The 19,953-nt window shown below is 49.9% G+C and overlaps 1 protein-coding gene across 1 annotated transcript in view; it reads left to right on the top strand.

The window, feature by feature from the left end:
* The window catches only part of Prss12 (serine protease 12), a gene marked incomplete at its 3' end in the record, with an annotated part of 40,452 nt that extends 23,680 nt beyond the window's left edge, over positions 1-16,772 (top strand). The window contains 7 exon segments of the mRNA XM_053743456.1: positions 4,067-4,217; positions 12,051-12,229; positions 14,627-14,668; positions 14,671-14,716; positions 14,718-14,762; positions 16,579-16,692; positions 16,694-16,772. Coding sequence (XP_053599431.1) covers positions 4,067-4,217; positions 12,051-12,229; positions 14,627-14,668; positions 14,671-14,716; positions 14,718-14,762; positions 16,579-16,692; positions 16,694-16,772 — 656 coding nt within the window.
* Between the last annotated feature and the right edge of the window lie 3,181 nt (positions 16,773-19,953).

Raw genomic sequence — 19,953 nt, 5'->3', positions numbered from 1 at the left:
TACTGTGTAATATGTTGCATGTGAAATGCTTACTCTGGTAATGGGAAGACATGACGGAGGCAAGATGGGCAATGGTCTTGAAACCCAACATAAAATGCAGCAACTAGATCGAAATGACGTGGAGGCTCGAGTGACCTTCAGACAGGTCGTGTCCGCAGGAGTGCACGGGAGGAGGCACAGCACCTGAAGGTGGCGCCTGCTTTTGTTCCAGGGCGTCACCGCGGCTGGGGCCCAGTGTGCTCCCAGGAGCCCTTTTTGTGTACTGGTTGTGGGTAGCAGCATGGCCAGGTGTCCCAGGTGGTGACAAGCTAGCAGCCAGGGCGTGGCTTCTGTTGGAGGGGGATTGTCCGGGGAACACAAAGCCTGCCACCACAAGACACCAAGAGGCCCAGGAGCGTGATGCTGAGGTGGCTGAGCTCCTGCTGAGCTCCTGCTGCAGACGCTGCCCGAGCCCAGGCCTCTGCAGGGTGGGAGCCACCTGTCGTCTCCAGGACAGGTGGGTCTTCCTTCACCACTTGAGGATGAGGGCACATTTGCCAGGACTATTGATACAGTGGCGCACCATTGTATCAGTAAAGCACTGCATAGGCCACACTGTTGGTGTAATTCTGTGATCAATGTGATTGATCAAATATCTCACACTTTATAGTAAAGTGAAATCCTGAAGCGATATATTATGATTTTTATTCAGTATCTAATTTTATACTCTCTATCCTTTGTAATATATCCACTTACATTCTAATTAGTAATCATTTTCAGGTTATTTATAAAAAACTATAAGACACGCAAGGTTGGGAAAAAGATGGATTTGAAAAGAAGATTCCCTTATGATTGAGTAAGAGAGAACTTGAGGTAGTGTGGGTGGAGTTGGGGAGCACAGTGAGGGCCCCAGCACCTGCCTTAAAGGGGAAGTGGGTTCAGTGAGCACTGCACCTGCCTCAGGTAGAGAGATGACCCTCAGCACCTCCCTTAAAGGTGAGGAGGAGTCATGAGCACTGCACCTGCCTCAGGTAGAGAGATGACCCTCAGCACCTCCCTTAAAGGTGAGGAGGAGTCATGAGCACTGCACCTGCCTCAGGTAGAGAGATGACCCTCAGCACCTCCCTTAAAGGTGAGGAGCAGTCATGAGCACTGCGCCTGCCTCAGGTAGAGAGATGACCCTCAGCACCTCCCTTAAAGGTGAGGAGGAGTCAGTGAGCACTGCGCCTGCCTCAGGTAGAGAGATGACCCTCAGCACCTCCCTTAAAGGTGAGGAGCAGTCAGTGAGCACTGCGCCTGCCTCAGGTAGAGAGATGACCCTCAGCACCTACCTTAAAGGTGAGGAGCAGTCAGTGAGCACTGCGCCTGCCTCAGGTAGAGAGATGACCCTCAGCACCTCCTTTAAAGGTGAGGAGGAGTCAGTGAGCACTGCGCCTGCCTCAGGTAGAGATGACCCTCAGCACCTCCCTTAAAGGTGAGGAGGAGTCAGTGAGCACTGCGCCTGCCTCAGGTAGAGAGATGACCCTCAGCACCTCCCTTAAAGGTGAGGAGGAGTCATAAGCACTGGGCCTGCCTCAGGTACCTCCCCTAAAGGTGAAGTAGAGTCTGAAGGGTTAGGGAAAATAATATTCCTACAAGATAGCCCTTGAAGAAAAGCAGAGAGAGGTGCAGCTTGGGAGGAGGGAGGGAAGCTAGCCAAGGATTAACCTCCCAGTAAATCCTTTCCTAATAACAATGGGCCCTTAAAGGAAAGGGGAGAATACTGAATTCTGGGCCCTGAATTTTGACCTTCCCCCATTGCAAATTAGTCCTAAATAGAGGCACAGAGAATATTGAAACTCTGGGAAACAATGGATCCCAGAGAAAGTAAAGCAATGGGCAAGATCTGAGTACTCATCCCTCAGGATCTGGACTCCTATCTCCCCAGATAATGAGTTTCAACCTTTTTACAACTACCCTCCTAGGTAGAGTATGATGAGCAACAACTGAATGTTCTTTCCCACGATTTTTGTGATTTTCTTAAGATGATGAGGATGTTAACTAAATTTTATGGTATGGCCTCTATATTTTTAATCTTTGACAGTTTCTTTTCTTTTTTTAGTTGTAGATGGACACAGTGTCTTTATTTTACTTGTTTATTTTTATGTGGTGCTGAGGACTGAATCCAGTGCCTCACACAAGCTAGGCACGCACTCTATCACTGAGCCACAACCCCAGCCTCCATTGACAATTTCTTATCTAAACAGAAAAAAAATCTTAAATAGACTGTCACAATGATAAAATGAAAGGTAGTGTGTTGTGAAGGCGCTAGGGTGTAGATGACTGCAAACTCTTTATTTGAATTATCACCTACCAGGCTTACTGTGAGATGACCATTAATCAAGAAACATACTCTTTGTTTCATGATTTTTGTTGTATATCTCAGACTTTTTAAAAGAAAAAAAACAATACAATTTATAAAAATTAAGGTTTTTATCACAATTTAATCATATATTCTGATCCTATTTTTAACCTTTTACAAAATGCATGCTGGTTGACTTATGTGTCTTGACTTCACTACAAGTAGAGGAATGTGAGTCTATGCAGATACTGGAATCTGGATCTTGCTTCAGGTATGGTGTTCATCATGAACGCAGCCATCCGCTGCTGTGGACGGTCCTCCTGCTGTGGAGACTGAGCGGCGCACTCACCGCCTCAGTGCAGTGTGCTCTTGCCCCGTCTCTGGCTCCCAGCACCTCTTGCACCCATTGCCCTTTCTCACAGATGACCTAACCTCCACCTGTGCTGAGCATTAGGGTTTCCTTGGTGTTTCGTACCTTTACTTATTTAATCTGCCTCTGTGGAGGATGAACTCCAGGAGGGCAGGCTCGGTCTGGTGCCCAGAGCAACACCTGGCAGGCTGCGGATGTGGATTCTTGTTGTTGAACACAGTGAATGCTGGACGTTGTGAATTATTTTTTGTTTGGAATGCCCTTTCTCAGTTTTGAGCATCTCTTGCTAACCCAGTCAGTCTGTAAACACTTATGACATGCTTTCTATATACCAGGCACCTGAAATACACAGGCGAGAGGGAAGGTCCTCATTCTAGCTGACAGGGAGTGAACTGTTTGAGATGAACACAAACACTCTGAGGAGGACACGATCAGGAAGGTGGCAGGTGGTGCCTGCAGCCTGAGGAAGGGAAGTTGGGAAGGTGGGGCTGAGAACTGAATGATGAGAGGAGGGAGCCACCTGAAGACCCTGGGAGGAGAGATAGGTAGCAGCAGCCGCAGGCAAGACTGAGGTGGAGGGAGCCACCTGAAGACCCTGGGAGGAGAGATAGGTAGCAGCAGCCGCAGGCAAGACTGAGGTGGGAGCCTTGGCCGAGCCTTTGCTCTGGAAGAGGACATTGTAGGTATAGCCTAGTGGTTTTAGGGGCCTCCAAGAAGAGCAGCAGCAGACAGGGAAGGTCAGACGCCAGCAAGGGCCTCAGACTGGGAATGAGGACATTTGGGGGCTCTTTGTTTTTGTGATGCTAAGGATGGAACCCAGGGCAGGGCAGGCCTCTCCCACTGAGTTTCCCCACCCCTCTGGGTGGCTCTGAGCTGAGGAAATGCGTGTGAGCTGATTCTCACCCAAGCGAACCTGCAGCTATCCAGACTATCAGCTTGCTGCAGAGAGTTATATGATTTTGACTTGATTTCTACAGATATAAAAATAATTCTGTCCTGAAAACAATTATGTTATAAACATGCCATTTTTAATAATTAACATGTCGATAAAGCTCAAGCTGCTATAATTAAAATAATCCATGTCTCCATCATATTCTAAATTGCTTCCGGTAATCTTCAGGTTTTAGTGTCTTTCTGGTCTCTGAGGTGGTTGGGAAGATGGATTTAAACTGTGCTGTGAAGGCTGTCGAATGGACGTGATTCAGTGTGGAGTGTCTGCCCGGGTCGAGAGCACCCTGATACCTATGTTTATATGTGCAGGTCATGCACACATGGCGTAGCTCATCAAGTGCTGTTGAGAGGGTAGTGGACTCAGCCCATGCTTATGGAGCTGTGTTGCCAAGGTGCAAGCTGACCTGTCAGTCTTACGTCAACAGGCCCAGAGCCGCTGGCCATCCGCCTGGCTGGTGGCCGCAGCCCCCGTGAAGGGCAAGTGGAGCTCTACCGTGCTGGTCGGTGGGGCACCATCTGTGATGACCAGTGGGACGATGCAGATGCAGCAGTGGTCTGCAGGCAGCTAGGTCTCAGGTTTGTTTTTACTGTTCTTGTTTGGTTTTGCTTAGATTTTTGAATCTGTCGTTTCTATACCCAAAGGAAGGCACTGTTTGTTTAAACGGCACGTATCCTTAAGCAAGTCGGAAGCCCAGCGCTGGTTCTCTGTGCTGGCGGCTCCTGCAGCGTGCTCCCTGTGCTCTCAGGCCTAACCTGCTTGTGCTGCGCTGGTGGTTGCATGTCAGCAGGAGCCGAGGTTCTTGATGGTTTCCAGGGTCGCCCTTATGGCTCCCGGGTAAGGACCAAGCACTGTCAGGCAGAGACGTGGGTCATCTGATCACAAAACTTACTTTGAACACTTGTCCCCAAATGTCGTCTGACCTTTGAGCCTCTCTTCCTCATTCGTTAGGAATGTGCTTAGAACAAAGGCTGTTGACTGATGCCTGTAGGACAAAGTTCCCAGGTGGGAAGTGGAGATGCAGCTGAGCAAGGGAGACAGCAGCACAAAGTCTGCCTTCCACCTTGACTGCAGACCTCCTAATCCTAATCCCTCTCTGTCGTGATTCTGAACATTGGCATAACAAACTTAAAGTTCATCTAAAACTCTACCAGGGGATCTTTTAAACATTGACACTGTGCTTTAAGTTTTCAGAGTGTCCATCCGGCACCTTGAGGGGACTCCCTGGGCCTGGGCTACCTATCACGTGTCCTTCGTGCGGTCAGCCGCACTCCTTGATGGTGGAGCATGATCTTTGACCCTCCAGCCATTCCTACTCAGGTGCTGGTGGGATTGTTTTTACAGGTGTTTCCCCTCTTTGAAGTGTCTTAAAGTACAGACATTCTAACACTTCATCTCCAAGTCTCCAGAGTGTCTCTTAAGAATGGGAACACTGTCCTGCATGGCAGACTATCATTCTCGTGACCATCGTACTCAGCAATCAGGCTTAACGCTGATTCCCATCACCCTCACACCTGTATGCTGTACCACCGAGCTCAGACAGGTGGTCCGGGGTGTGGGTGCGTGTGGCACTTGTCCCTTGGTCTCTTCATGGAGGGCAGTCTCCTGGTTTCTATGACACTAGCTGGCCCCAGGAGTGTCCCCCTGCTCTGCAGAAGTCCCATCCGCTGCTTTGTCTCCTTCCTCCTCCTGGTGCCGTCTGGTTGGTTGGTCTGGTCCTTGTAGTTCCTGAAGTTGGAAGTGAGGGTCAGAGGCTGGACTAGTTCAAAGCAGACGCTTGGCTGGAAGTCCCACAGGCGGGCGATGGGTGTTCCTCAGGTCTGTTTCTCCACCAACTGGGGCAGACCTCCACAGGCTCGCTGCCATTAGTGTGGTGCTCCCACTACTGTGATTGTTTTCTTGGAAAGGTTACGGGAGGACCAGTTGGTTCCTCTGGAGAGAACTAAGAAATCACTAAAATTTCAAGGCTTTATTTTGAGTGTTCCGACGGGGCTTCAGTTCGAGGACTGATTTTGTTAGCGCGCCCAGGTTCTGAAGTTGGGGTTGGCAGAGTGTGAGGTTGTGGCAGGTGCTGGATACAGAGCAGCCTGAGTCTGAGCCCCACTTGGGATGGAGAAGAGTTGTGGGACATCTCTTACCAACATGTCCTCAGCTGTGGTGTTTCCTAGTGCGGTCAGCACGCAGAGTAGGCATAAAGTACATGTTGACTCTCTTGGTCAGTGAATTAGGGAGTGTGTATTTAGAAGGTGTTGTTAAATTTCAAAGTAAAGTGGGCATTGGCTGGGCTCATCAACACTTTTCTTTTGTACAGAACCTCTACTTAGTTAGCTATGAGTTTTATAAAACACGACTGTGCATGTATATCTGAGATTGTGGGATTATCAGTTATGTGTTCTGTGTTACATATGTGCAACAGTGTGCCAGTTGATTTTTATATTGATTACTAAGAAATCTGTCTTTCCAAAAACATTAAGAACTGTCTGAGTATAGTATAATCTGTTAATATCACCAACCATAGGAAAGTTTGTTCTAAATTCAAGCTGGAAAGAATTATTTGTATTATTGATAACATTTCTATGCAGAAAGGGCAAAATTTGTTGCTTAGAAAATTGCATGTAAAACTTAAGTGACACTGAATATTCATAACATTTGCAGTATCAAAGTCAGTCTAGAAATTCATGATTCTTTCATGAAATACAAAGATTCTTTTACTCATAAATAGTTCTTTAACAAAGACCATGTTGATGACAACAGCCTTTATACAAAGGCAGATGAAGATGGGATCCCCAGGAAGACATTATTGCTGAGTATCCTCCTGGGTTAAGTAAGGTATTAAGGTCTTTTTCAGGCGTTAGCTCATCGTATCTCTCTGTAATGAGATTCACGTTTGGAAAAATGATTAAAAGGAAAAATATCTCCAGATAAACAAGGGTGTTAGCTTTCTGTTGCTATAACAAAAGGCCAGAGATAATCAACTTAAAGAAGGTAGGTTTATTTTTTCTCACAGGTTTGGAGGTTTCAAGTCTTAGTCTGTTGGCCCCTTTGCTTTTGGGCCTAAGGTGAGGCAGCTTGTCATGGCAGAGAGCATGTGGTGGAGAGAGGAGGAGGGAGACTGGGGACCACAGTCTCTTGGAGGGCAGGTCTTCACGCTAAGGCCTCCCCTGGGACCTCCCCCTGAGAGCTCCCCAGCCCCTTGCAGGGCCACATGGGGCACATGAGTGGCTGAGGCTAGCCAGGCAGCAAGGTCCTCCACGTGCCCTGTGGCGGCCAGTGCCCAGCGGCGTGGAGACTGTCTGCAGCACCCGCACTCGGGCTCTGACTGATGTCCTTCTGTCACTCTGCTCTTCCTTGGTTTTGTGGTTCTCCGTGAACCTGCATTAAAGCACACCTGGGTCTACAGCTCCTCATTGGCTTTTCTTGCACATTTGAAGGCTGAGGACTTTCAGACGAAATTGTTCTCAGGGGCACAGGGTTGGTGGCAGGAAGCAGGACTGCTCTTGTGACAGTGTGTCCTGGAGCCAGCTTCCCCAGTCCTGCTGCTGTGCTGGCTCCCAGGGGTGGGGACTGTGTCCTGGAGCCAGCTTCCCCAGTCCTGCTGCTGTGCTGGCTCCCAGGGGTGGGGACTGTGTCCTGGAGCCAGCTTCCCCAGTCCTGCTGCTGTGCTGGCTCCCAGGGGTGGGGACTGTGTCCTGGAGCCAGCTTCCCCAGTCCTGCTGCTGTGCCTGTTCCCAGGGGTGGGGACTGTGTGCCTGGAGCCAGCTTCCCCAGTCCTGCTGCTGTGCCTGTTCCCAGGGTGGGGACTGTGTCCTGGAGCCAGCTTCCCCAGTCCTGCTGCTGTGCCTGTTCCCAGGGTGGGGACTGTGTCCTGGAGCCAGCTTCCCCAGTCCTGCTGCTGTGCTGGTCCCAGGGTGGGGACTGTGTGTCCTGGAGCCAGCTTCCCCAGTCCTGCTGCTGTGCTGGTCCCAGGGTGGGGACTGTGTGCCTGGAGCCAGCTTCCCCAGTCCTGCTGCTGTGCTGGTTCCAGGGTGAGGACTGTGTGCCTGGAGCCAGCTTCCCCAGTCCTGCTGCTGTGCCTGTTCCCAGGGTGGGGACTCTGTGCCTGGAGCCAGCTTCCCCAGTCCTGCTGCTGTGCTGGTTCCCAGGGTGGGGACTGTGTGCCTGGAGCCAGCTTCCCCAGTCCTGCTGCTGTGCTGGTTCCCAGGGTGGGGACTGTGTGCCTGGAGCCAGCTTCCCCAGTCCTGCTGCTGTGCTGGTTCCAGGGTGGGGACTGTGTGCCTGGAGCCAGCTTCCCCAGTCCTGGTGCTGTGCTGGTTCCAGGGTGGGGACTGTGTGCCTGGAGCCAGCTTCCCCAGTCCTGCCTGCTGTGCTGGTTCCAGGGTGAGGACTGTGTCCTGGAGCCAGCTTCCCCAGTCCTGCTGCTGTGCTGGTTCCAGTGTGAGGACTGTGTGCCTGGAGCCAGCTTCCCCAGTCCTGCTGCTGTGCTGGTTCCAGGGTGAGGACTGTGTGCCTGGAGCCAGCTTCCCCAGTCCTGCTGCTGTGCTGGTTCCCAGGGGTGGGGACTGTGTGCCTGGAGCCAGCTTCCCCAGTCCTGCTGCTGTGGTGTTCCCAGGGGTGGGGACTGTGTGCCTGGAGCCAGCTTCCCCAGTCCTGCTGCTGTGCCTGTTCCCAGGGTGGGGACTGTGTCCTGGAGCCAGCTTCCCCAGTCCTGCTGCTGTGCTGTTCCCAGGGGTGGGGACTGTGTTCCTGGAGCCAGCTTCCCCAGTCCTGCTGCTGTGCTGGTTCCCAGGTGTGGGGACTGTGTGCCTAGAGCCAGCTTCCCCAGTCCTGCTGCTCTGCTGGTTCCCAGGGGTGTGGACTGTGCTGCTGGAGAGTGGCTGGCTCTCCAGGAGATGCACTTTGTTGACCCTTGTTATGTACCTGCTTAGTCTGATAGCCAGCAGCTTCCTAAATACACAGGGTGTTGCTGCACTTAATGCACTAAAATATAGTTGACCCAGAGCTTGGAGGGAGGTGATGGGGGCAGCCAGATGCTAGAGACCTGGGTGGACCGAGCTCAGCCCCCTGCCCAGTGGAGGCCCAGTGTAGACATGCGAGCTCTTTCTCAAGCACTTCCCGTGTCATTTGAGACCCATAGAAGCGTAGTGTAGACTGCTGGCATCACACATCTGTGTGTTGATGTGCCATTTTGAATCTTAGGGCTTTTTTCCTATAAAGTTATCATATAATATATTGAGTAGTCAGAATAAAAATTTTTCTGGTATCAATTACTTTAAAGCATTTTTTCTTTTCTCTCTTATTTTGCTATCCCCTAAATTAAAAAAAAATATATTGTGTAATAAAGATAACTGGTAGATGAAATTATTGAGCAGGAAAGAGACTTGTATTCCACTGGTGGGGAAGTTAGGGCCTTGGAGATGACCAGCACCCTGTCGGTGGGAAGCAGAGTCCCGAGGTTAGGACTCCCTTAGTTTAGGATCTTTTCCACAGGACCACAGCACGGAGCAGGAGGGAGGCCGGCCGGTGTGTTGTGAGCCAGGTGGAGGGACTGTCTTCTTAAATGGTCGCACAGTAAGTATTTTAGACTTCACATTTCCTTAGTGGTGTGATGTCTCACAAAAGCGGCCTTCGACCAAAATTTAGGGGCAAGTGTGGCTTTGTTCCAGGAAAATTTTGCTTTTAGACAATGAAATTTAAATTTTATTTAATTTTCATAATATAAGTCATCTTATCTTTTTGTTTTTCCCCAACCATTATAAAACATAGAAACCACTCTTAAGTCACCTGCCACATAAAGCAGGGGCACGCAAGCAGACTTGGGTGGTATGACCTCTTTCCTCCCTTGGAGGAAGCTGGGGTCTCAGGCAGCTGCCTTCTCCAGACCACACTGGTGTGTGTGAGCGGCTACCTCTGACCCTCCCTCCCTGCACATTCTGGAAATCCCTCACAGTGCTGTATAACTTCACAGCCTGTGGACACCTAACTACTGCAAGATCAGTCTGCCTTAAAATACTTTTCTAGAAACATCAATGCTTTCTTTACACGAAATGCTTTGTTTAGCCCACTGCAGCCTTTTTGTGAAACATTAAAGTGTATTAAAACACTTCGAAATGCTTGTTCTGATCGTCTCCACCACAGGAGCCCGAGGCCCAGGGAGGAAGCCATGGGCACGGGAGGCCTTTGGGCCATCGCTTTATGATCGGCGATGAAAACAACACGTAGCTATGAATTACCTCCATAAATGTTCTTTCTAAAATTATCTTTTTAAAAAAATTATTTGTCTATTTTAAAAAACATCTACATTCTTTTAAAAATAATTACTTATTTCAGTAAAACAAAGCATAAGACCAGAAAATACTAAGGCACGATTGACCCTGGCTCCCTCCTTTCAGCCTCCACCTAGCTTCAGTCACCTGCAGTCTGAAAACGTCAAGGGGGATTTCAGCAACAGCTGATTCCTGGGGTCTGTTTATTTTTCTGGGCCCCAGCGCAGAGCCTGGCTCGCACTGCAGTCCGGGTTTTCCGCGGGCGAAGGCCTGCACGGGCGTGCAGAGCCTCCTGGGGGTCAGGTCGCCGTGTGGGCAGCCACCCAGCCCAGGCCACTAGAGGTCGGAGGAAGTGCGGGCCGCGCCGGAGCCCGGCACACCGCACCCTGGGCCTCAGTCGCTCAGAGTCCTGTTTGATGAACAGCTAGCTGCTGGGCACCCAGTTCACGAGGCGACCTCAATGCAGGCGCGGGGGAGGAGCGGGGGTGGGGCCAGGGCCCTGGTCTAGAGGCTCAGGCCTGCCTGCCCTGGCCACTGAGGGTGAGTAGCCCTGCTCAGAACAGCCGGAGACCTCCCGAGAGCAGCTCTGTGACCGAGGTCACTGCTTCTCTCCAGGGGAGCGGGAGTGCCTGTCTGTCATTGCATTTCCATAGCAAATGGAAAACAGAAGAGTAAGCCGTGTGGGGCCCCTGGTGGCGTGTTGGTGCCCCGTTTGCGGTGGGGTCCCATGTGGTTTTTTCAATTTTGTCCAGTGGGCTGTAGTCTTTGGTATGTGCTGGATCTGACTGCTCAGAGCCCACTGTTCCCCAGATATCAGGGAGCCATTCAGGTGTCAGGACTCTAAATTTTAAAGTTCTAACTCCTGAGAAGTTGGTGTTTAAGCAGGCAGGGACACCCCCTTTCCTCAGCTTCCTCCTCCTTCCAGCTGTGGATGGCTCTATCCTTCACTGGCACTGGGTGTTAAGCAGAAAGGGTCTTGAGTGGAGCAAGCCTTCCCTTGGACTCTGCCTTGATGTTTGCAGAGCGCTTCACCCTTCACTTCCAAGTGTTCTGGGCTTTTAGATGTGTGTACTCTTGAGAGAAACTTCCAGAATGTCACTCGGGTCAGTCCAGGCCCTCTTTAGCCACAAAGTCCAGATTCACCGCTGCTGCAGTTTATGACAACTTGGCAGAGAGCTCTTCTTCAGCTGGGTTGTCTGTGAATTATCAACTTAGTTATAATGTTGTGAGAACAAGACATCTGGAACAATGGGATGGAGTAATTTATTAAACAACAAAGTGGCAAATATAAATGCTGAAAGTCTGAAACTTAAAAGGCTAAAAGGGGCTGGAAGGCAGTTTGTCAGGTCATTCATCTTTGTGGATGGCGATCTCAACCTTCCCTGGAACCTGGGGTTCTAGAACCTGCTATCGCTTTGAATTGTGGGAAAGGTAGATTTAGTACAAATGCATTAGTGTGAAAACACTTTTGTTAGAAATCGATCGTTGGTGAGTAACAGGAGTGGAGCGCAGCCACCCTGGGAACAGCACCAGGCAAGGGCTCCCTTCCCTCACCCGCTGGAGGCTGTCTTGGTGGCCCACAGCCATGGCCCCAGGCTCCTCCTTGCTGCACCCTGTCATTTCTGATGAGGCATCTGGGGCCCAAGCTCAGAGCGGCTGCTCAGGCTCTGCAGCAGCCCCCGGTCCAGTCAGGGCAGGAGGAGGAGCAGGGCTGTCCTCAGGTGGTACAGGCTTCTGTGCCTAGGTGTCCGTGGAGAAACTCGGTCATGGTGCAGAGTCTATGTTGTGAGGATGGAAAGGCTCTGGAAGGGGTGGTTCTGATGGTTCCTGACCTGAGAATGCACTGGGCACCCTGGATGCCTAAAATGCTTGAAATGGCACATTTTATGTCGTGCCTCTTGAGGGAAGGGTGTTCTGTGTTTTGGACAACCATTGCCCTCTTAAAAATGTGAAGAAGAGGAGGGTCAATTAGGGACTACCTAGCAGACTCAGAGATAAAGAGCACACGCAGCAAAGACATGCAGAAAGGTGTGCGGTGGAAGGAATTGACACATGGGGATTGATAATGATCATGGTTTACAAGAGGCAAGAAAATAAGTCAGGTCAACCTGTGCTGTCGAACCCAGAGATCTTTTTCTGTTTGTTCAGCGGCATTGCTAAGGCATGGACTCAGGCATATTTTGGGGAAGGATCTGGCCCCATAATGTTGGATGAAGTGCACTGCACTGGGAATGAGCTCTCCATTGAGCAGTGTCCCAAGAGTTCCTGGGGAGATCATAACTGTGGCCACAGAGAAGACGCTGGAGTGTCCTGTGCACCTCTGACAGGTAAGGTCCCACACCCAGCCCCTGCCTCCAGCCCCTCAGCTTGCCTGAGTGTCCCTCCTCAATTCAGACAGTGCTTCCAAATGAACAGGCAAATAACTCTCCCAAATAAGACTGAAAAGTCTAGAACAAATTATGTATCAATATGCTAGCTTCTTATTCATGATATTTCTGAATTTTTCAGTTTAAGGCTGTATAGTCCTCTAAAGCTAGATCGAAAGCAGGACTTTGTTGTAATATGTAGCACCCAGTTATCAAACTGGACGTGGGACGATACACTGCAAACATTAGGTGTTGTAAGACATCTTCAGTTCATCTGTTCACCCTCTTGTCTCGGAATGTGTTTGCAGCTGGCAGAAAGCATTGCTGTGATTGTTGACTAAAGAACCAGGTTGGCTCTGCCATGCTCAGTGTTCATGCTATTACCACTGCAGCGTGCCTGTCAGACAGGCCTAGCGTCCCAAGGAGGCGAGTCTGACTGCGGAGCGCCATGTGTGCACCTGCTCATGTGCTGGACGGGAAAGGGAAGAAGAGGCAAGAGCTGTCACCACATAGCCATTGCTTCTGCGACGAAAAGAACTTGAGAAAAGGGGCTGGGCTGTGGCTCCTGGCGAGCGCTTGCCCAGCATGTGTGAGGCACTGGGTTCAATCCTCAGCTCCACATAAAAGTAAATAAACAAAATAAAGACATTCTTTCCATCGACAACTAAGTATATAAATATTTAAATTTTTTTTTAAAAACTTGAAGAAAAAATTAGTTTGATCTTCCTTTAAACACTAAAAGAATGACTTCTTAGGGCCTATGGAGTACCGAATTCAAGTCCTTGATTGATAGGTGTGCATCTGTTCTTGTCAGCAGCACACAGCAGCAGTCTGTGGCTCATGCCAGTGACCTCCAGACCACAGTCTTGTCTGAGCTGCCTGCCTCCTGCAGCTGATGGCAGCCTTGCCCTGCTGCTGTGGCGTTTGGATGAGCTGATGTGCCTCAGCGCTGTGCAGACGGTGAAGTAGGAGACCCTTCTTGCTTTAAAAGATCCCTGGTATTCACGGACAGTATGACCATTATCCAAGATATTTGTGTTTCATTGAGAGGGGGTCAGATTATCTCAGATGGAAATGGCTTTTAAATATTGTTTTTTAAAAATAAATTCATTGTACTGTGTGTCTTCTTAGAAGCCTTTTTTGGTCTAGTATGACATTTTTGTTTTAATTAGTTATACATGACAGTAAAATGCACTTTGATACATCATATATAGTGGAGTATAATTTCTCATTCTTCTGGTTATACACAATGTAGAATACCACCGGTCGTATAGTTATATGTGTACATGGGGTAATAATGTTTGATTCACTCTACTGTCCTTCCTACCCCCACAACACCTCCCCTCCCTTCACTCCCCTCTACATAATCTAAAGTAACTCTATTCTTCCCTGCCGCCCCATTGTGAATTAGTATCTGCATATCAAAGAAAACAGTTGGCTTTTGTTTTTTTGGGATTGGCTAATTTTGTTTAGTATCATATTCTCTAGCTCCATCCTTATGGGCAAGTATCATAATTTCATTCTTCTTTAAGGCTGAGTAATATTCTGAGTAATATATATATATATATATATATATATATATATATACACATATATATGCGCCACTTTTTTATCCATTCATCTGTTGAAGGACACCTAGGTTGGTTACATAGTTTAGCTATTGTGAGTTTAACTGCTATAAACATTGATGTGGCTGCATCACTGTAATATGCTGATTTTAAGTCCTTTGGGTATAAATTGAGAAGTGGGATAGGATAGCTGGGTCAAATAGTGGTTCCATAGAAACCTTTTATAGAATTCTCTGGGAATTAATTATTCACTGAGTTACTAATTCAGTGATTCAAATTTCAGACGTGTATTATCAGTTAAAGAACAAGTGCAAGGTGTGTATGCAGCTGTATAATTCGTGAATGCCTAAGGATTAATAAATGCATTGACTTGGTAGATTATTTACCCAGCATAGCCTTTTCTGTCTTCGTAATCCTGTGTTTTTCATTCATAGTTAGAATTTTGAACTATTTTCGAGTTACTGTATTTTCTTGATTTTTTTAAAAGGCCAATGACTAGTCTTGCTCAGACTTAAGGGGACTGAAGTTATGGAAGCTTCCCACATGTAACGTAAGGTAGGGAAGACAAACAGATCCTCGCAGTCGTGTCAGAATGTGCTTCTGTGTCTGGGGGACAGGAGCGGAGACCCGAGGCCTCCACGCTGCGTCGGGCGGAGCGGGAGCCGCTCAAGGACCTGCGGCGAAGGCCCGCAGCGCCCTGGGAGGCCTGCGGTGCAGCTGGTGCAGGCAGCCGGGAAGCTGGCTCTGCCCTCCCCAGGGCCGACTCGCTGTCTCCGCCCTCTCACCGCAGACGGCCGCAGACTTGCCGGCGGGCCAGGCAGCCGCGAGGGCCGCCTGAGGTGCACCACCCCGGGCGGTGGGGAAGCGTCTGCGACCATGGCCGAGCCGCTCGACACCCGCGTGGCCTGCCACTAGCTGAGACTCAGGTATGCCCGTGGGGGCACAGAGGCCGGCTGCACTCTGGAGGCCGGGTGCAGCCCGCTGTGACCCCACAGTTCTGACCCGAGGACCCACCCGCAGCAGCACGGCCCTCGGCGTCCTGCTTCCTCCCTTCCTTTCTCTTTGGGGCCTTGCCCGCGCTGGGGAGCACTTGCCCTGAGGCGCACCGGCCAGGACCTCCTGCCAGCCTGGACCTCCCGCCAGCCTCTCCTTTGCCTTTCCTGCCCCCTCTTCTTGAATCGCTGGTGAAGCGAGGCGGCCAGGTCCCTTTGTGTCTGTGCAGTGAGACTCTGAAGGCCTGGTCCTGCTCTGGCTCTGCCTTTGAGGTGTGGTCTTGACACCAGGGGGCCTCAGGTTGCAGCAAAGCCCTGGAAACATCTGTCCCTTGATCCCCTCCTCAGAGTGCAGTGGTCATTAGGAGGTGACACAGCCTCTTGTCATGGTGACCTCTGGGGCTGGCTGTGACGGCACCCACTTACAGGCAGTGTCTGCGTGGCATTTCCACGTCCCTTGCACAGTGCCTTCCAGAGCGAAGATGTGGGGGCTGGAGGACCAGGAGCAGGCCTTTGGGCCAGGCATTTGCATGAAGCCCCTTTCTTTCTGGCCTGCTTGGAGTGATACTCCAAAGCTTGAAGAAAGTGGCAGCATGCTCTCATTTCAGCTTGAGCTGGGCTTACTGCCAGTGCACTGGGCCGTTCAAGCTAGGCAAGGCTGTGGTTCAACACAGATACTAAGATTTGTAAAAGTTATATAAAACGATGTTTAGAAGAGAAGCAAAATTGGAAAACTACCCATAATTTTTCCATAAGATATAAATGTAATTACCTCACATTTTCGATTTTCTTGAGCAGAACACTTACTAAAATTATAAGGTCAGGGTATGACATAGCATCTCAAAGCATGTTGACACTCATCAGTGAGGATTCATCCATGTCATTAGTGCGGGTGGACTTGACAGCTGCCCCCACCCCGTCTTCACGACCTGAGGGGATTCGTAGATGCTTTACTGGCCTTTTGTTCCTCTGTTGGTGAAGGCCGTGAGTACTCCTGGACTTGTCCTCCACTTTCGGCTTTGTTTCCTGAGTCCACTCAGTCTTCCTTTCTCTGCAGCTTTGAGACTGACGTGTGGCAGAGTTGCTCTCCGCGGCGTGCTCAGAGTTCTGGGATGGCGGCACTGTCAAGTGGAGAGTGGGGGCGGGAGGACAAGGCGCGGACCGCCTCACCGCGGTTTAGAAACACTTCCCGAGTGACTTACTGCAACACGTACAGTGTCGGGAGAGTGATCTCAACTGAGCCCACGTAATCTACAAGACTTTTAAAAGTTAGATTTATGAAAAGCGAGAACGTTGTCATCGTCCTGGTGTTGAATCAGAATCCGCCCTGGGCTGAGTGTCGGTGGAGCAGAGGGTTCCTGCACACTTCTGGTCTTGGGGAAGATGCCCGGGCGGCCTGGAGAGGCTGGCGGACCACAGGAGCCCAGGTGGCCCCTGCAGATGAGCATCCTCCCTCTGCTTCTGGCTACTTCATGGGCAGCAGTAAAGGCTCAGTGCCTCATCTGCATTCTCTCTGGTTGGTAGGCTAGATTGTAGACAGAACACAAAAATGAGCTGTCTGCTAGTTGATTGTTGAATTAACCAGAGTTGTTAAAGTGATTAAAATGTGTGATGAAGCAAACACAGCCGTGAGGCTCCCAGAGAGGAGGGAGTGCCTGCCCTCTGAAGGCCGCCACCCGTAGGTGTCTGCGTTCTGCTTCCTGGAAACAGGAGCCCACAGCTCTGTGCACTCTTCGTTCTGTTGCCACAGGCATGGCAGACAAGCCCCTGCAAACCACTGTGAAGCCAGCACAGGGCCCGTGTGGCTGGACGACGTCCGATGCTCGGGAAGGGAGGCCAGCTTCCTCCGTGCTCCAGGGGCCCGTGGGCCGGCATGACTGCAGCCATGGGGAGGACGTGGGCCTCCCCTGCTGCCCGGGCAGCGAGGGGCATGCCTGCATCTGGGTGAGGGCTAGCACACCCTGAGTCTCTAGGTCACAGGGCCACTGCATCCCCTGCCCCTGCGCCAGAATGTGAAGCGTCTCTCTTGGTGGCTGGTTTTTAAAGTCCATTTGCCAAGAAAAATCGTTTGAATATTTGCACTAACATTATGAAATTTCTACCTGTAAATTTGTACAAGTGGGTATTTCTCACCAAAATGGTTTACAGTCACTTGTTCCTGGAAGGTGCTTGTCCATCCACCATCCCTCAGTCACCTGTTCTGATTTCCTTGAGCTCCATGAGCCGCTCAAGACAGGACTTTTTTTTTTTTTTTTTTTTTTTTTGCGGTACTGGGGATGGAACTCAGGGCCTTGTGCTTGTGAGGCAAGCACTCTACCAGCTGAGCCATCTCCCCAGCAAGACAGGACTTTTAAAGAAGAAGAAGACACTCCTCCCTGTGTCATGACTGACTTCCTCTCTGGTCCCAAGGCCTGACGGGTCCTTGGTCCTGGCCAGCTGTTGCCCTTTCAGGTTTCCCAGAGGGTCTCTGAGTGGACTCCTTGGAGGTCCTTCCACCATCTTCCTCAGAGGCACAGTTCTAGAAACCCACCAGGGGCCTTTTCTGCTCCCAGGTACAGATTTCTTCAGACCTGTATTTACAGGTTAAGGTCTTGAAGAGTGGTGGGTAAACTCCGGTGGGAGCACAGAGCGGTGAGCCATTCTTGAACTCTTCAGGCCTGATGGGAGGCAGAGGAGTGGCCCTTATTTTGACCTCGGGATTGAGTCAGCCGCTGGGTGTCCTCCTGTTTCGAAGCTGTGAAGCGGAACTCCTCATTTTGCAGTGTAATGGACGGTGCTGAGGCGTGCTGCCCGAGCAGGGCTGAGTCCTGATTTGCTTGGAGGGGTGAGACCCGACCCCCAGTGCTGGTGCCGCCCTTGTGGGAGGGGCGGCTTCTCCATCCCTCACAGGCCAAGTTTCCAGCCTCCTGTCTTCTCAGCACTTCTCTTTCCCTGCCCTTTCTTATGGAGGGTTTTTAATGCCTCAGGGTGGTGTGGTGCAGGGTCCTGTTTGGATTGGTGGAGGTAGAACCTGTTTGCGTGAAATGGATCTTCTCAGCCTCAAGTAGCAGATTTGGATCAAGGAGTAATCCATTCAGACTTGTCCATCGGTGCTGGAGACAAATTCTGTATGATCTGAGGTCTTTATTTATTTATTTATTTTTTGGTACTGGGGATTGAATTCAGGGGAACTGAACACTGAGCAATATCCCAAGCCCTATTTTGTATTTTATTTAGAGAAAGGGTCTTACTGAGCTGCTCAGCACTCAGCCTTTGCTAAGGCTGACTTCCAACTTGCATTCCTCCTGTCTAAGCTTCCTGAGTCGCTGTGATTACAGGCGTGCACCACTACACCTGGCAAGATCCGAGTTCTTGGAAGGCTTGTGTTGCCTGGCATTTAGTTAGGACAACTAATGATGTTCTCAGGAAATCATTTTCATCCTGGATTCTACATGGGTTTAAATTTTTTAAAGCTGAGGATGATGATTATTGATCAACTGTATGATTGTTGTTATGAGTTCCTTCATCCTGATCTCAGTGGTTGCTCTATGAACTAAAGTCACCAATCTGAAGAACACTGTCTGAGCCAGACAACTCTGGGGACAGAAAGGAATGGCCATTGATCCCTCAAACGGAGCCTAGCCTTCCGACTACTGTACTGAAGTAGAGGCTTATAAAAAAGGCTGGGGTGGTGACATGAACGCCTTCCCACTTACTGTACTGAAGTCGAGGCTTATAGAAGGGGTTGGGGTGGTGACAAGAACATCTTCCCACTTATGGGACTGAAGTAGAAACTTATAGAAGGGGTTGGGTGGTGACATGAACACCTTCCCACTTACTGTATTGAAGTAGAGGCTTATAGAAGGAGTTGGGGTGGTGACATGAACACCTTCCCACTTACTGTAGTGAAGTAGAGGCTTATAGAGGGGGTTGGGGTGGTGACATGAACATCTTCCCACTTACTGTACTGAAGTAGAGGCTTATAGATGAGGTTGGGGTGGTGACATGAATGCCTTCCCACTTACTGTACTGAAGTAGAGGCTTATAGAAGGGGTTGGGTGGTGACCTGAACACCTTCCCACTTACTGTAGTGAAGTAGAGGCTTATAGAAGGGGTTGGGGTGGTGACATGAACACCTTCCCACTTATTGTACTGAAGTAGAGGCTTATTGAAGGGGTTCGGGTGGTGACATGAACACCTTTCCACTTACTGTACTGAAGTAGAGGCTTATAGAAGGGGTTGGAGTGGTGACATGAACACCTTCCCACTTACTGTACTGAAGTAGAGGCTTATAGACGGGGTTGGGGTGGTGACATGAGCACCTTCCCACTTACTGTACTGAAGTAGGGCTTATAGAAGGGGTTGGGGTGGTGACATGAACGCCTTCCCACTTACTGTACTGAAGTAGAGGCTTATAGAAGGGGTTGGAGTGGTGACATGAACACCTTCCCACTTACTGTACTGAAGTAGAGGCTTATAGAAGGGGTTGGAGTGGTGACATGAACACCTTCCCACTTACTGTACTGAAGTAGAGGCTTATAGAAGGGTTGGTGTGGTGACATGAACACCTTCCCACTTACTGTAGTGAAGTAGAGGCTTATAGAAGGGGTTGGGGTGGTGACATGAACACCTTCCCACTTACTGTACTGAAGTAGAGGCTTATAGAAGGGGTTGGGGTGGTGACATGAACACCTTTCCACTTACTGTACTGAAGTAGAGGCTTATAGAAGGGGTTGGGGTGGTGACATGAGCACCTTTCCACTTACTGTACTGAAGTAGGGGCTTATAGAAGGAGTTCGGGTGGTGACATGAGCACCTTCCCACTTACTGTACTGAAGTAGAGACTTATGGAAGGGGTTTGGGTGGTGACATGAACACCTTCTCACTTACTGTATTGAAGTAGAGGCTTATAGAAGGAGTTGGGTGGTGACATGAGCACCTTCCCACTTACTGTACTGAAGTACAGCCTTATAGTAGGGGTTGGGTGGTGACATGAACACATTCCCACTTACGGTAGTGAAGTAGAGGCTTATAGAAGGGGTTGGGTGGTGACATGAACACCTTCCCACTTACTGTACTGAAGTAGAAGCTTATAGAAGGGGTTGGGTGGTGACATGAACACCTTGCCACTTACTGTACTGAAGTA

This window comes from Sciurus carolinensis, chromosome 10, assembly GCF_902686445.1.
Source record: "Sciurus carolinensis chromosome 10, mSciCar1.2, whole genome shotgun sequence".
Lineage (NCBI taxonomy): Eukaryota > Metazoa > Chordata > Mammalia > Rodentia > Sciuridae > Sciurus > Sciurus carolinensis.
Note: the sequence above shows the minus strand (reverse complement) of the source record. Positions and strands in the feature narration are given on the sequence as shown.